We start from the raw sequence: 14685 nt of genomic DNA, 5'->3' as shown, positions 1-14685 counted from the left end.
TATGGCATAATTGTGTATCAACCACGAGGATGATGTGTATCCCGGAGCTGCTGCTCCCAGGTCCCACCTCTTTAGCTCGAGGTAACCGCAGGTTCACTGGAGCTGCTAAGGAGTCGGGTTCGGAGTATGGACACCGCGGACTAAGAAGACGTCCAGCTCGAGGTACGGGCTTGAGTTGGCGTCTATGACCCCTTGTAAAGTCAACCACGCAATGTAAACGTGTATATATCAGGCATCACGTGTCTGATATGTCCCTGAATTCTCAGATACGCAGCCTAAACGTGCGTGTTCAGGCACCCACGACTGGGTTGGGCCGTGCGGCCCATTATCCCCCTTACCTATTGATTGGACCTCACTTCATTTGTCAGGTTTTAGGAATTAATCATGAATGTCACAGAGATGACATGATGGGTAAGAAGGTCACAGGATGACCCCCTTTGCCAACCCCCAAGTGCCCTCTCCTATAAATATGGAGAGCTTGGGAGTTGGCAAAGGGTTGGACTCTATTATGTAAAGAAATACCCTGTAAAGAATACTAAAAACTACCAATAATATTGGCTGGTGGAGTAGAATGATTTTAACCTTTGAACCACCTAAAAATAGTGTCTTGCATTACCGTTTTATATTAAGATTACTCGTCTGTTTCGGTTCAATACTTAGCACTAATCCTACTCTCTTATTCTCTTAATTACCTGTTGGCGAAGAACCGCTTCAACAAAAGGATATAAACCAAATGCATAATTATATATATATATATATTAGGTATAAACAACGTGCAATGCATATTTAATTAATTTTATTTAAAGTTATTATATTTTTTTAATTATCATTTAAATTTTAAATTAAAAAACAATATCATATATTATAAAAGAATGACACAAACATATTTTAAAAAAATTAAACCAAAATATTGTCTATAGTTTTAAAAGAAATAAATAATATCATAATTTTTATTTAAAAAATTGTTAAACTAAAAATCCGTTAGATACACACTTTTTACATATAAAAATATGATCCATTATAGTTTCAAAGTAAATTATTTGATATTGTTTATTTGTTTGAAATTTAGTGTTCATAATAATATAAATTTTGGTCTTTTTTATGTTTTGATTTATATATTATATATGGTGATTTAATTTGAAATTTAAATAATTTTTTTCTAATATTCTCTTAGAAAAAAATATTCAATATAATAAATTATTGAGAAATTTTAAATTAAAAGTATGAATTTAAGAAGTTTATTTAATCAAATTTTAATTATTTAATAAAAAAAATTAAAGTGAACATAATTTGTATATAAATATATATTATTCAATTAATGACTAGACTAATTAAAATAAGTAAGTTCTTATTAAAAAAACTAAAAAAAATATATATGTATATTTATGTCTTATGTCACTATTATATATATACTGGGATAAACAAAATATATTAAGTGAAAAAATAAATTATTAATAAAAGAAAGAAAATAATAAATTTAAACACATAAATATTTTTTGGTTATAGTTTTTAAAACACAATTAATAGAGTGATTTAAATACTTTAATATGAAATTTTAAAGTATGTGATGAGAAATTATTATGACTTATTTATTATTTTATTTTTATTTTCAATTTATTTACCTTATTTAGATGACTTTAAAACTAACATTATTAGAAAATAATAAAAAAAAATGTTAAATCTAACATAAAGCAACAATTTCCATTAACCTCATATTTTTCATACATAGAGATATATATAAATAATAGTTTATTTTATATCATCTCTAAATAAAAAATTACTTTTATATATATAAACATATATTATCTCTCATATATCAGTCTTTTTATTAAAATAGTTATTAATAATTTTTATTTTAAAGGAAGTTATTAATACTTTTTGTAGAAATACTTTTTAGAGGTTTTTTCAAATATATATTTTTTGTGTTTTTTTTTTACTTTTTTACGGTCGCTTATTTTTTTTTTTTTTAAAATACTACCTTAAGTTTTCAAAAATACATTTTTTTAAAGTTTTATATTTACAAAAATATGGTATCAATTAAACAATTAAAAAACAGTAATAAGACAACAACTTAATATTAACTCACTACATGCTAACATGTTTTTTTTTAAAATAAAATATATCTGAAAACAACTAAACAACAATTAGACATCAACACGACAACAAAACAACTATATATAATTTTAAACAACAAAAGACCAATACGAAAACAACTATACATAAAAGTTAAACAATACAAAAACAACCCCCCAACAATACAATGCAACCTATTACATTTTTAAAAAGTAACACACTGCAATACAATATCAAAAAAATAACTTAAATGCAATACGACAACAACCTTACAACAGCAACATTGAAAAAAACCCAGAACTTTCACCTAGCCCTCACAAAAAAAAAGTACTTATGATTTTGAGCTTCCACATGTGAGTCTCCACGTATGAGTCTTCACGTTTCATCATTCCTTTTTTTTGTGAAATGACATGTTTCTTTAAAGGAAAGTCTTTTTTTATTATTATTATTTTTTTTTTTAAGAAGAATGGATTTACTTCATTAAGCAAACAAGCAAAAAGTACAAACACCAATCCAGCCTAACAACAAACGGAGGCTAAGAACAGCAAGCCTCACCTAAACAACATACCAAACTAAATACAAATACCTCAGAACACCAACAGCTCAGCTCAACCAACGATTACATAGTAGAATGAGATAACACTCTTTGTTCCTGAGCAGAAAGCTTCTTCTTACTAATACTGTTAAGCTATGATGAATTAAAGATTTTACTTCAGAAGCTATACTCGTAGCAGTCCTAGAAAAATGATCAAAAATACATCCATTACGATTCCTCCAGATGCTATAAACAGCAGCCGCTAATATCATGATAGCTATATGAAAAAGGAAGCCATTATTTCTGTTTGAAATCCAGGTCCTCCATCTGTCAAACTCATAAGGCCAAGTATTGAAAACCATCCAACCAAAAATTTGACCCAACACCTGTTTTGACAGAGTACATTCAAAGAACAAGTGAGAATGACTCTCTTCAAAATCACCACAAACCGGGCACAGTAACGACTCTATAGGCACTCTGAACCAAAGCAAGTTATCATAAGTAAGTAGCTGAGCATTGACTACCTGCCATAACAGAAATCTGTGCTTATGCAGAGATAATCTACACAAAACTGCTTTGTAGTATTCAACCTGTTGATGGCACAGAGAGTTATTATATAGAATGGAAGAGCAAAATTTCCCAGTTAAACCAGCAGCATTAATATCTTCCCTACTGAATTTGCTTCTTAGATTGCATAATTTCCTCAAGTACCAGCTGGTATCCGGATAGGACCAGAAGTCAGAGCCTTTTAGATAAATGGAATTTATCCATTTCACCCACATCAAGTCAAGCTTCTCTGAGATCGCCCAAACATACTTAGCCAATATAGCATGATTCCACCTCTGTCCATTTCTGAAGCCGAGCCCCCCAAAAGCCTTAGGCAGACAAACTTTTTCCCATGAAGCCATATGAATCTTGCATCTATTGCTATTAACTCCCCATAGAAAACCACGACAGAGCCTCTCAATTTCCTTTATTATGCTTTGAGGAAGAACAAAAATGCTCATCCAATAGTTCCTCAGCCCAAAAAGAACCGAATGAATCAGTTGCATTCTGCCAGTAAATGATAGGTGCCTACTAGCCCAAGTGTGTAATCTCATTTTGATTTTTTGAATAATGGTATCACAATCCTCATGCTTCCACTTGGTCGGTCTCATAGGGACACCAAGGTATTTCAGTGGAAAAGATCCCTCTGACAGCTTCAATTCAGCAGACATTTGCATTTTTTCAGCAGCTGAAACTCCCCCAAAGAAAACCTGAGATTTGCTCTCATTTATTTGAAGCCCTATTACAGAACTAAACTCCCCAATCACACTTTTAATGACTTTTACTGATGACAGAGACCCCTTACAGAATATCAATAATTCATCTGCAAAACATAAGCTAATGAGCTTGAGATTCTTGCACATAGGATGATATCTGAAGTCTGAATTCTGAGCTGCTAACTGGAGGCTTCGGGTAAGATACTCCATTACTAGAGCAAATAACAGAGGGGAAATCGGATCCCCTTGGTGAAGACCCTTCTCACCTTTAAACCTGCCTTGGATCCTTCCATTCAAGATTAAAGAATAAGAAGTTTTGCTCAGACAAGTCATAATCCAGCCAATAAATCTAGTTGGGAAACATAAAACCTTTAGAAGCTCCTCAATAAACCTCCAATCAATTGTATCATAGGCTTTACTTATATCAATTTTAATTGCACATCTTGGTGATATGGACGATCTTCTATAGTTCTTGATAATATCTTGACAAATTAGGACATTGTGGACTATAGATCTTCCTTGTATAAAAGCTCCTTGATTAGTATGAACTAAAACAGGTAGGGCTTTGGCTAAACGAGAACAGAGTAATTTTGAAACACATTTATAAAGTGTTGAGCAACATGCAATAGGTCTGTAATCCACTGCCCTACTAGGATTGTCCACTTTAGGTATCAAGGACAAAGAGGTATTCAGTAACTCTTCTGGGATGAAACCTGTCTCAAAAAATTGAAGTATAGCTCTACAAACCTCATCACCTATGTCTTGCCACATCACCTTAAAAAATGCTGAACCATAACCATCTGGGCCCGGAGATTTTATGCTAGAAATACTGAACATGGCATCACGAATCTCCTTATGCGTGAAAGGTTTCAATAACAGCAGCTGCTGGTTTAACGAGAGTTTTAACCCCATATCAACACACTGCTTGTTTAACACCTTGGAAGCAGAGCTGGAACTCCCCATTATACCTCTAAAATGATTCATAAAATGAGAAACAACTTCAGAGTAATTATCCACCACTCTTCCTTGCTCATTAATGAAAGTAGCTATTCTATTAGCCTCCTTACGCTTCTTCAAACACGCATGAAAGTCTTCTTTGTAAGATAATTTTTTTTTTTTATATTATTCTCAACGTATGGGAAGTTGTTCAGGAAGGAAAATAGAGTTCATGTGCATGACGACAAGGCAGTACTGGGAGCTAGTTGCTCCAAAGTTTCTCAAAAAACTTATGCAATTCATATGTTGATTTTTGGATTTTTTACCAACTCTACTCCAACAACAAAGAACTAGAGATGGTAGGTGATGAATTGAGAAGCTTTGGGACCGCCATGACTATCGTAGATACCAACATGCGTGGCAGAAGGAGAAGTGAATACATGTCTTTGATATCTTTAAAGAGACGAATTGGCTTGAACCACAACTATGGAATAGTCTCCTGAAGAATAAAGCTTGATGCCCATATGCTGTAGAAGCTCATCACCACCATTTCCAACTCCAAAGCACCTCTCCAATGACTGCCGACAAAGCTCTAACATTTTCCCAACGAAGGAGTGGAGGGACAAAGGCGGAAGGTCTGAGCAGCGCAAAGGCTAGTTCCCTGGTTAGCAGAGTTTGATGCCTCCTTAGGTTCTCTGCCGCTGCCTCTTTGGAGAAGATGAAGTCCGACTGCACGAAGATAAAGATGTCTATAGCTGTAAAAAAAAAATACTTTGAACCGTAAAAAATAAAAAAAAACACTGTGCTACAATATATATGTAATTTTTTCTTAAATTGTAGTGATATATGTAAATTTCACTACTTTATAATATTTTGAGAGAAAGAGTTACAAAGAGTTGGAAAATGAAAAAAAAATTATATGTATATCTTTATTTTTTTAAAATATTTTTTAACTTATTTGATGGATGATACATATGGCTGACTAGAAATATTGTCTTTTAAAAGCTTATAAGATATATATATATATTTTGTGGGGAATAAATTTGTTTTATTCAGAATGCATAATATAGGGAGTACAAACTGGGGGAGGAATTTCCTCTAACCAACAAAACTCATTGTCTAGCCAAATATCATGTAAAGGTACTCTTGGAAATTAGACAAAAGAATTTTCATATCAAAATAACTAATATCCAGATAATTTAATAGGTTGAACTATTGTTTTAAACCAAAATCAATTGAAGAAAAATCAAAGAAACGGTCGCAAGAAGAATATCAAATGTTGAGCATTGAAAAGTCTCTTTTAGTTTCACGAGAACTTATGCTTGAAAAGTTGATAAGTAAACCTGCAGCGCAAACCAACAAATATAATTATCTTCTTAAAAGTAAAATAAAAAAAAATCTTTTTAAAATATAGAAAATCAAGCTAAAGTTCCATCCTTTGGTTTTCCCTCGATTCAAATTTTAGAAATAAAATTAGTTTTTAAGTTTAGGGGTCTAATCAAAGGCTACTCTTTGGTTAGACCCCATTAACTTTGTCTAGTGAGATTGAGAGTAATAAAGTAACAAAACAATCACATCCAATAATTAAAAATAATCAATTAAGATAGCTAAAATTCATTTTGACCCAAAGTGAATTGAAGGAAGCCACTAGCAACCAGATTACAGTTTTATAATAGTCAATCTTGTTTGTTGATTACCAGTTCATTCAGCCTATAATCAGGCACAACAAGCCTACAAACAGGCACAAAAGACGAACCTTCAAACAGGCACAAGCAAGCCTACAAACAGTCACAAAAAACAAGCATATAAACATGCACAAACAAGCTTACAAAGAGGCACAAGATATGTGAGAGATATCATGCACTCAATTTAGGACTTAAGGAGATACATACCTTTTGGCTTTAACAATATTCAAGAGAAAAACTAAGATCCTTGTACAAAGTACCTATATAATTGAAATAAAGAAACTACAGGAAACATAATTATAAAATAATAGACCCAATAGTTTTGTTTAAGGATAAAAATAATAATAAAACAAAACAATCAATATAATATTTATGGAAGATAAATTTTTCTAAAGAAATTTAATATTAATCTAAAATATTTTTCTTTGAAGCTTTTGAATCTGAAGGAATTATTGTCAGCCTGAGAAGACACAACTAGCCTCTGAAGACACAAATCTAGCCTAAACAGGCACAAAACAAGCCTATACTAGCACGACAAACCTAAACATGCACAAAACAAGCCAGAGATAGCACAAGACTAGCCAAAATAACTTATATTGAATATCTTAAGAAGGTACTTACGTAAATTAACCTACTAACAACACCAGGGTAAATAACGCGGAGGCACAAATAGTGATATCTTGTCAAATTTTTTTTTAAATAATTTAAGTATTTCAAACAATTAGTAAAGTTAAAAAAAAACATTTATTACTTTGATTTTCTCTCATCATAAAATTATTGAAAAATATGTATATTGTAAATACATTTGGCAATAATACAGTTAATTGACAAATGTTAAGAACTTAAAAGAAGACAATGAATTAGAATAATAAGTGATGACATATGAATAAAGAAGTAAGACATTTATAACTTAAAATATATATTGAGAAAATAAAATAAAATGTAATTTTAAAATATTATGAAAAAAATATGGTCCCTAAAAATAGAATAAAAATTTGCAAAAGACATTCCACAAATAAATTTAGTACTTAAAAGTAAAATTGAGACAAATTAAAAGTGTAATATATATATGCCCGTTAAATCAGCATAAATTAAGAAAAAATCTTTTGACTAATATCAATAAATAGCAGAATATGTTTAATGCTAATTTATTCCTATTTTACTAAACATATCTAATAAAACACAAATTGAATAAAAAAATTAAAAACTATATTTACAAAATGAAACACGAAAATCATGCCATACATCTATTGACCATTCTTATATGTCATCGATATGCAATTGTCATATGCAGAATAAGCAATAAATTTTAAATAAGATAAAAGTAATAAATTTTAAGAATCAATGCAATAATGTGCTAAATGTTATTACTTTTTGAAAATAGATTGTTATAAAAAAGGTGGTCGGTGATCATCGTAAAACTTGATACATGGTAATAAGTGTTGTATATTAATACAATAATATTTTAAATGCATTTACATGAAATATGCTACAATATTGGAAAAGGAAAAAACACAGAATAAAATGATAAAAAAGTAATTAAAGGAATTTATTTAATAAATAAAAGGTAACGAATAGAGAATTAAATTGCTTCCTAAAACATAGTGAGAGAATTAGGGAGAATTATAAATGAAATAATGTGTAACGTGTAATAATGCCAAAAGACGTATAATTAGAAACAAAAAATAAGGCTTAATAAAACGTACGAGGATATAAAAGCTAATAAACTAAATTAAATACATAGTAATAATATGTTATTGATATGAGAGGAGGAAAATGATGGGTTCTTCAATTTCTTTCAAAACATATTTTTCTCAAAAGAGAGTAATTAAACGTACCCAGACATATAATATTAGAAGAAGACCAAGACTAAAAGTAAAGCAAAATTGGCACAAAAAATAGACATTACAAAATAAAAATGCATCACAAAGAGCAACACTATATCATACCAATTCATAAACTCTTTGGAATAAAACTTCTAATCTAAGCCGATTTCTAATACAAGATTACTCGCAAGATATAAAGAAAACATCTCTACAAGTCACTGAGGAATAAAGTTGTAATGCCCTGGATTCCCTAATATGGTTTAATGGCTGGATTAGTAGGTCGGGAGGGCTATAACTGTTTAATTATGATATTAAATGTATTTATGCATGTGTATGAGAATTATATTATAATATGATGTTAAATGCATGCATGTGAGTCCACATTTGTTTACATGGGTGCTTTGGTAATTTGGCCCGTTGATGGCATAATTGTATATTTGTTTGCATGTCAATGATATATTGTGAGGCCACATTATAATGTGGATTGGTTCGAGTATCTCGGCATGAGACGATCTTTAAATATGATTTATCGGTTTGGTCATAACAGGTTTAAGCTCAGGGCTCGGGGTGAGTCTCGGGGTGATTTTAATGATTAGAGCGTTACCGAAAATTATAGGGTAACGGGATATGAATTATTGGTGTTTGAAAATATTGAGATTAGCGGGAATTGGGAAGCGTTAATTATGATTAACGGGATAAGTAGAAAGTACCAATTTTACCCTTGGAATGGTTTTAGAAGCCTTAAGTGACCTAAGGGCATTTAGGTCATTTGGATGGATTTATATAACCCTTTAGTTGGCTGTAGAAGCATATAGAATAAACAGAGCCAAAACAGGGTTTTCTTCTCCAACCCGTACACCATCCTTCATCATTTCTCCTTTGAAGATTTTGAGCTCAAAGTGGGGTTTCAAGCTAGGAAATCCAAGGGCTGGGTTTGTGGACTTGGTTCAGTCATTGAAGAAGGTTCAAATCTGGTTTTGAGGTGAGTTTAGCTATGAGTTTCTGGTTTGCACTCTGTTTTTCCTTTAGTTTTCAGCTTATGGATTCTTGTTGATAGTTTGGATTTGAAGAGGTTTTGATTGAAGTTTAGCTTGGGTTTTGATGAGGGTGAGTTATGGGTGATGTTTGGAGGTTAAATTGAGTGTTTGGAGGAGGTTTGGAGCTGGTTAGAGGGCTTGGTTCCAAGGGAAAACGCAAGGGAAAGTCTGGTGTTGCGAGCTGTCATTTTGGCTGGTCTGGGCTGGGCGCCGCGGCCCTTGGCGTCTAGCAGAGAGGGCTGCCTCTGTTAGGGGGGCGCGTCGCGGCGCAACTAGGGAGGGTCGCGGCCCTTAGGGTCATTTTGGCCAGAATGGAGTTTTTAGCTTGGGGATTCAAGCCTTAGGCCTCGGGGTTGAACCTACTACCCGGTTGGGTAGTGTTTGATGTCTCGGAGGCTAGGTTTGGGAACCCTCTGTTATCATTTTTATTGATGAATCCTATATTTTGGTTATGACCAGGTGACCGTCAATGAATTTAAAAGTTGATCGTTCTCAGGGGTTGTTCTTATAATAACTTTCACTCGAACCAGAGGTAAGAAAACAGTGTATGAATACAGTTGCACCCTGTATAGGTATATGACATGCATGGTTTGTTATTGAAGCATGCTGGTTGATATATGTGGGCATGGATTGCATATTAAATGCTAGTGAACGATGATTACTTGTTTATGGCACTGACTAGTCAGGGATCGACCCTAAAGTCAAAGAACTTATAAGCATTTGGCTGGTCTAAGACCAGATGTTTATAGCCAGGGCATATGGCCCCGGTGACTATTTGTCACATGGCTAGGGGACGCTATCCGCAGTTACGACTCTAGAGTCGGGAGGAAGGTTATGTTGGTGACCAATCATCATGCACCTATCCTGATCAAACTTATGGGAGAATCACTTATCAGTTAAGCCCCGGTGACCCTATCGTCACATGGCTAAAGGGAGCTGTACCCACTTTTGTGACTTTTGCTACTGTCACCTATCTGTTAAGGACTGATAGTCCTTAATGATTATTATGATCATTGTTGATATTACGTCATGCTTTATTGTGTTTTCTTGCTGGGCCTTGGCTCATGGGTGCTATGTGGTTCAGGTAAAGGGAAAGAGAAGCTCACCCAACCTTTAGTGGAGAACTTGGGCGATGTTGTGTACATATTGGGCCGCTTGACCACCACGGTCAGGAAGTTCTCAGAGGGACTAGGGATTTACCCTATTTTTGCCGCTTAGGTCAGCGGGGATTGTAAATAGAAGCAATAGCTACTCCTTTGTATTATAAACGACTTGTAAATGTTTTGAATGGCTCATGAGCAGTTTATTTACTTAATGAAATGTATCATTTCCTTTTTACTGGTTTATCACCTTAACCTGATAATAACACTTAGATCACGTTTTCAACCAAAGGACTCGGGTAGCGAGTCAAATTTCCGGTTCACTGTTCACCTTAACTGTTCTGAGGTAGCTAGGGCGTTACAAAAGTTTCACAACAAATTAAAATCTACCAATTTGCTTGAAAAAATACAACTTTAAAGCCATAGAATTAAAGGAAAAGAAACCAATAACAGATCTACCTTATAGACAACCCATTATAGCAAACAAAATCTAAATTAAGCAAGCCCAATAAACCACTATTGCACGCAACAAATTTTGATCTTATAGCCATCAATAAAAAATCACATAAACCAGCACACAGATTAGATTTAACCAAGACCCAATTGGAAGGTTGGTTTGGTGAAATTATTTACCTCTGTTTAAAAGTACAAGATCAACAACAATAATAAAACCAAAAAGCTAAAACATTAAAGGTTAGAAAAAAAGAAATATGGTGGAGATAATTGAACCCACAAAAGGACCAAAAATCAGCGTAGAGAAAAACAACTTGACCAAGAATCTTACAAATAAAGGTAAAGAAAACCAATATTAAGAAAATTAATAGAATCCATACATAAAGAGCAACAATAAAGGGAGAAGACAAATTTTTTTTACGGCTAGAGTGAAGGAGATAAGAGCTTGAAGATGAAAATTGATGGAAGAAAACAATATTTAGATTTCATCTTTGACCAAAAAAAAATATATTGACATTTCATCAATGAAGAATCACTTATCTATTGAATATTAAATATGCAAAATAAAAGAAAATGAATTAGTGGGGTATAATTCATTGATATAATTATAATTATTATTAGTAATTAGTTTCAATATAATTATAATTAGTACTAATTGATATATTTAGTAATTTATAAATTAGTACTTAGTAATTTAGGGTATAATATATTTATCATTTTTTATAGCAATGAATATTGTATACTAATTTGTAAATTTGGGGTCTAATCAAAATGAATTAGCTTATAAGATATATTTAAATATTGTATATATATATTTTTTTATATAGTTTGTAATCTATAATCAAATAAGAAATTTAAAAAATATATATAATTAATAAAATATTAAAAGTAAAATAATATTTATATACTCAAATGATATTCCAATTCTCCATTACTCTTGGAGTTTGAATTGGCCCTATAGTAGGACATTGGGGTCAACAAGGCTGAAAATGTGTGAAGATGTCTTTCCAGTCCTTCTGAAATCTCCCTGTGCATAAGGCTATACTATACTGTTAAGTAGGACAAAAGGGTCTTTTCAAATACGATTTCAAGAGAGGAGCTTGAGCTTGAGCTTGTGATCCCTATCAATGGCTGAATATGAATCTAACACTAACAACAGTTGTAACTTTTATAAAGAAAAAGAAGTAATTGCGGTTCATAATTTGTTTTGCTTTTGTGTTGTGTTTTTTTGCTTGAATCCAATAAAGTTCAATGGTCCAAACTCATAAAGAACTTTTTCAATGAATTATCCTGACAGAATAATCTTTTCTGAAAAACTCTTACTAGTTCTTGGACGGACTTCATTGATAAATCAGCCACTGAAATCTGAGCTATTATGTAATATTTACAAAGAAACAATCCCTAAAATCTATGTTAAGAGTATTAGGGACCACATTGCAAAGAGACTGATAGTACCATCTCACGTGGGAGATGGGATTGGCTTTGTCTGAACTCAAAACACAACTACGTGTTCTTGAGATAAGTATAGACCACGACTCAATCCAAACGAGGCGCCAATTGGAACTGGCACAAGTCTATAACACATAACTTTTAAGGTGAGTCACACGCACTGTAAAACCGCGTAGAGAGTGAGATGCTTGTTAGATACAGTCCATTTCTAAAGGCATTAACTTTGGTGGGTTTGAGAGTCGAGTCTCTTCTGCAACAGATCAAATTTTTTGCTCTCAAATTCTTGGTTTCTTGTTGGAAATGGAGAAAATTAAAGGAAGCCCATCTGAGATCGACAGGTTTAGATTTCTGGGTCTCAATGCTTTTTTCACTTTTAATTGTAGTTTGCGTCTGCTTAGTTAGTTATTGTCGGTTTGTTCTTGGGTATTTTTTAATCAAGCAACCAACTTTCTCTAATTTCGGCTCAAAGTAGACTATTTAAATCCGTGTACTCATAGCAAAGTGTAAAACTTTTGTTACTTCTTATTATGTAAAAGGATTTGATCGTTTAGATGAAAAACATTATTACTAAAATTGTAGTTTTCGATTACTAAATGTAAGTACAATTTTGAGTGGTGTAGATCTGCTTTGAGATAGTTAATAATCATTGTCCACAGTTAAAGACTGTCTTGTATGTTTGTGCAAATGTTCTTTTGAGCTAAGCCGTGTTCATTTGGTGTAATGATCATATGAATTTGCATATTTTTCTTACTTGTATCATTGTGGAGCAAAATTTATGTTCTTAAGTTTTGGACCCTTGGTTTCTTGCTAATCTGCTTTTAACAAATTTGTATTTGAATTTTCTATGGAAGCATCCGTGTCATTAGTGCTCTAAACACTCTCAAGAAGAGAAAATTGCAAGCTGAGCAATTAGGCTTGCCTATATCAAAGCATAAATGTTGGGATCGAGCAGTTGCTTCTGATGGGCAACTCTCGACTTTCTTAGCCAAGGAAAAGGCAAAGAGAGTAGCCATTGATGATAAGTCAGAAGCAGAACCCCTCGAATCGGCGAAAGACAGCAATAGTTTTGGAGAAGATTATGACTGTGCAACATCAGCATACAATGGAGCTAAAATGGAAGTAGAGTATGCAAAGACAGAAGACATGCCTTCCTCATCTTCTCTAACTCAAGGCACTGATATTTTGGGGAAAAACAAGTCTCTTTGGAGCAGTTTAAAGGCGGTGAAAGGCGACGCGAAGGAAGAGGAGGAGCTCGTATTCGGGCATTATACTTCCCAACACAAAGAGAGAATGCAGGCATGTCTGAATCTTGAAGAGCAGCTCTTAGAATATGGAGATGAAAGCCTCGAGCAGTGTACTGATAAGGAGCTTGAAGATATTCTCTATGCTGAGGGATTGAATCCCAATGTGTATGTACTTTCATCTGGAAGATGGACTGTAAATCAAGGTAATTTTTTTTTTCAAGTTTGTGTGTGTGGTATTGGTAGTATTACTCTATTTGGTATGTTCTCATAGAGGTTTTCTAATATTTACAAAGCAATTCTTATGATTTTATGTTTCAATTTCAGTGACTAATTCATGTCCAACTAATGAATACATTAAGCTCCTGTCTCTGCTCCATCTCCGGTGGGGAAGGGGACAAGGCGGGGATTTCCCTTCGCGATTAGGAAAAAAAAACTAGAAGATTTAGAAAAACACTGATTGAGATGTGATTTTTGTGGTTTTGGATGGAGAGATTATTGTAATTCATTTTGTTGATTTTTATTTTGAATGCAGAGACTGAAGCATCAAGTAGGAAACCAACCATTGACCAAGAATTTGAAGAGTATTTTTCAATGCTGATGTTGTAAGGAAAATGCATCCAAATTTGGAAATGTGTATGTATAGTTTCGACAATTTCTGTCTGTAAAATACATGAACGAATAAAGCGAAAGCCTAACTTTGAACTCTTTGCCGGTATACAACTGTTTGGTAAGAATAGCAGAGAGAGAATTGGATCAATATCTCAATCACCCAAACTCTAATGGAGGAGAATTAACTTGAAAAGCTTGGATGAGTACTACAAACAAAAACAAAGGCAACCATCTTTATAGTTCCACATTGGTTACAAAGTGGTATATCTGTGTTTTTGATTATTTATAAAATAATGTTTTACTAAGAAAACATTTATATTTGTCATATAATAAAAAAATAATATATTAAATATAGAAAAAAAGATCTCCCATGGTTGATCAAAATTTAGGATAGTTAATCTATTATTTTTTATGTATGACTTTTGAAAATTAAAACATACACCATTAACATCATTTCTTTATTTTACTTTAAAAAA

At 32.8% G+C, this 14685-nt stretch overlaps 1 protein-coding gene across 2 annotated transcripts; it reads left to right on the top strand.

The window, feature by feature from the left end:
- Positions 1-12504: 12504 nt before the first annotated feature.
- On the top strand, positions 12505-14305 carry LOC133801422 (protein FAR-RED ELONGATED HYPOCOTYL 1-like). Of its 2 annotated transcripts, none has more exons than XM_062239626.1 (3): positions 12505-12694; positions 13208-13803; positions 13925-14159. In XM_062239626.1, exons 1-3 carry the CDS (start codon positions 12657-12659, stop codon positions 14035-14037), a joined length of 747 nt encoding a protein of 248 aa, XP_062095610.1. In that variant the 5' UTR covers positions 12505-12656; the 3' UTR covers positions 14038-14159. The 2 variants fall into 2 exon arrangements, with proteins under 2 accessions (XP_062095610.1, XP_062095611.1); XM_062239627.1 differs by having other exon boundaries at positions 12524-12694; positions 14133-14305.
- Positions 14306-14685: the final 380 nt, after the last annotated feature.

Source organism: Humulus lupulus, chromosome 9 (genome assembly GCF_963169125.1).
Source record: "Humulus lupulus chromosome 9, drHumLupu1.1, whole genome shotgun sequence".
In the NCBI taxonomy this organism is placed as follows: domain Eukaryota; kingdom Viridiplantae; phylum Streptophyta; class Magnoliopsida; order Rosales; family Cannabaceae; genus Humulus; species Humulus lupulus.
Note: the sequence above shows the minus strand (reverse complement) of the source record. Positions and strands in the feature narration are given on the sequence as shown.

What these genes read in the sequence shown, in the direction of transcription:
- LOC133801422 (XM_062239626.1), top strand. Translation starts at nt 12,657, where the DNA reads ATGGAGAAAATTAAAGGAAGCCCATCTGAGATCGACAG. An exon ending in AGCCCATCTGAGATCGACAG is followed by an intron (nt 12,695 to 13,207) that starts GTTTAGATTTCT and finishes TTTCTATGGAAG; the next exon opens with CATCCGTGTCATTAGTGCTC. An exon ending in AAGATGGACTGTAAATCAAG is followed by an intron (nt 13,804 to 13,924) that starts GTAATTTTTTTT and finishes TTTCAATTTCAG; the next exon opens with TGACTAATTCATGTCCAACT.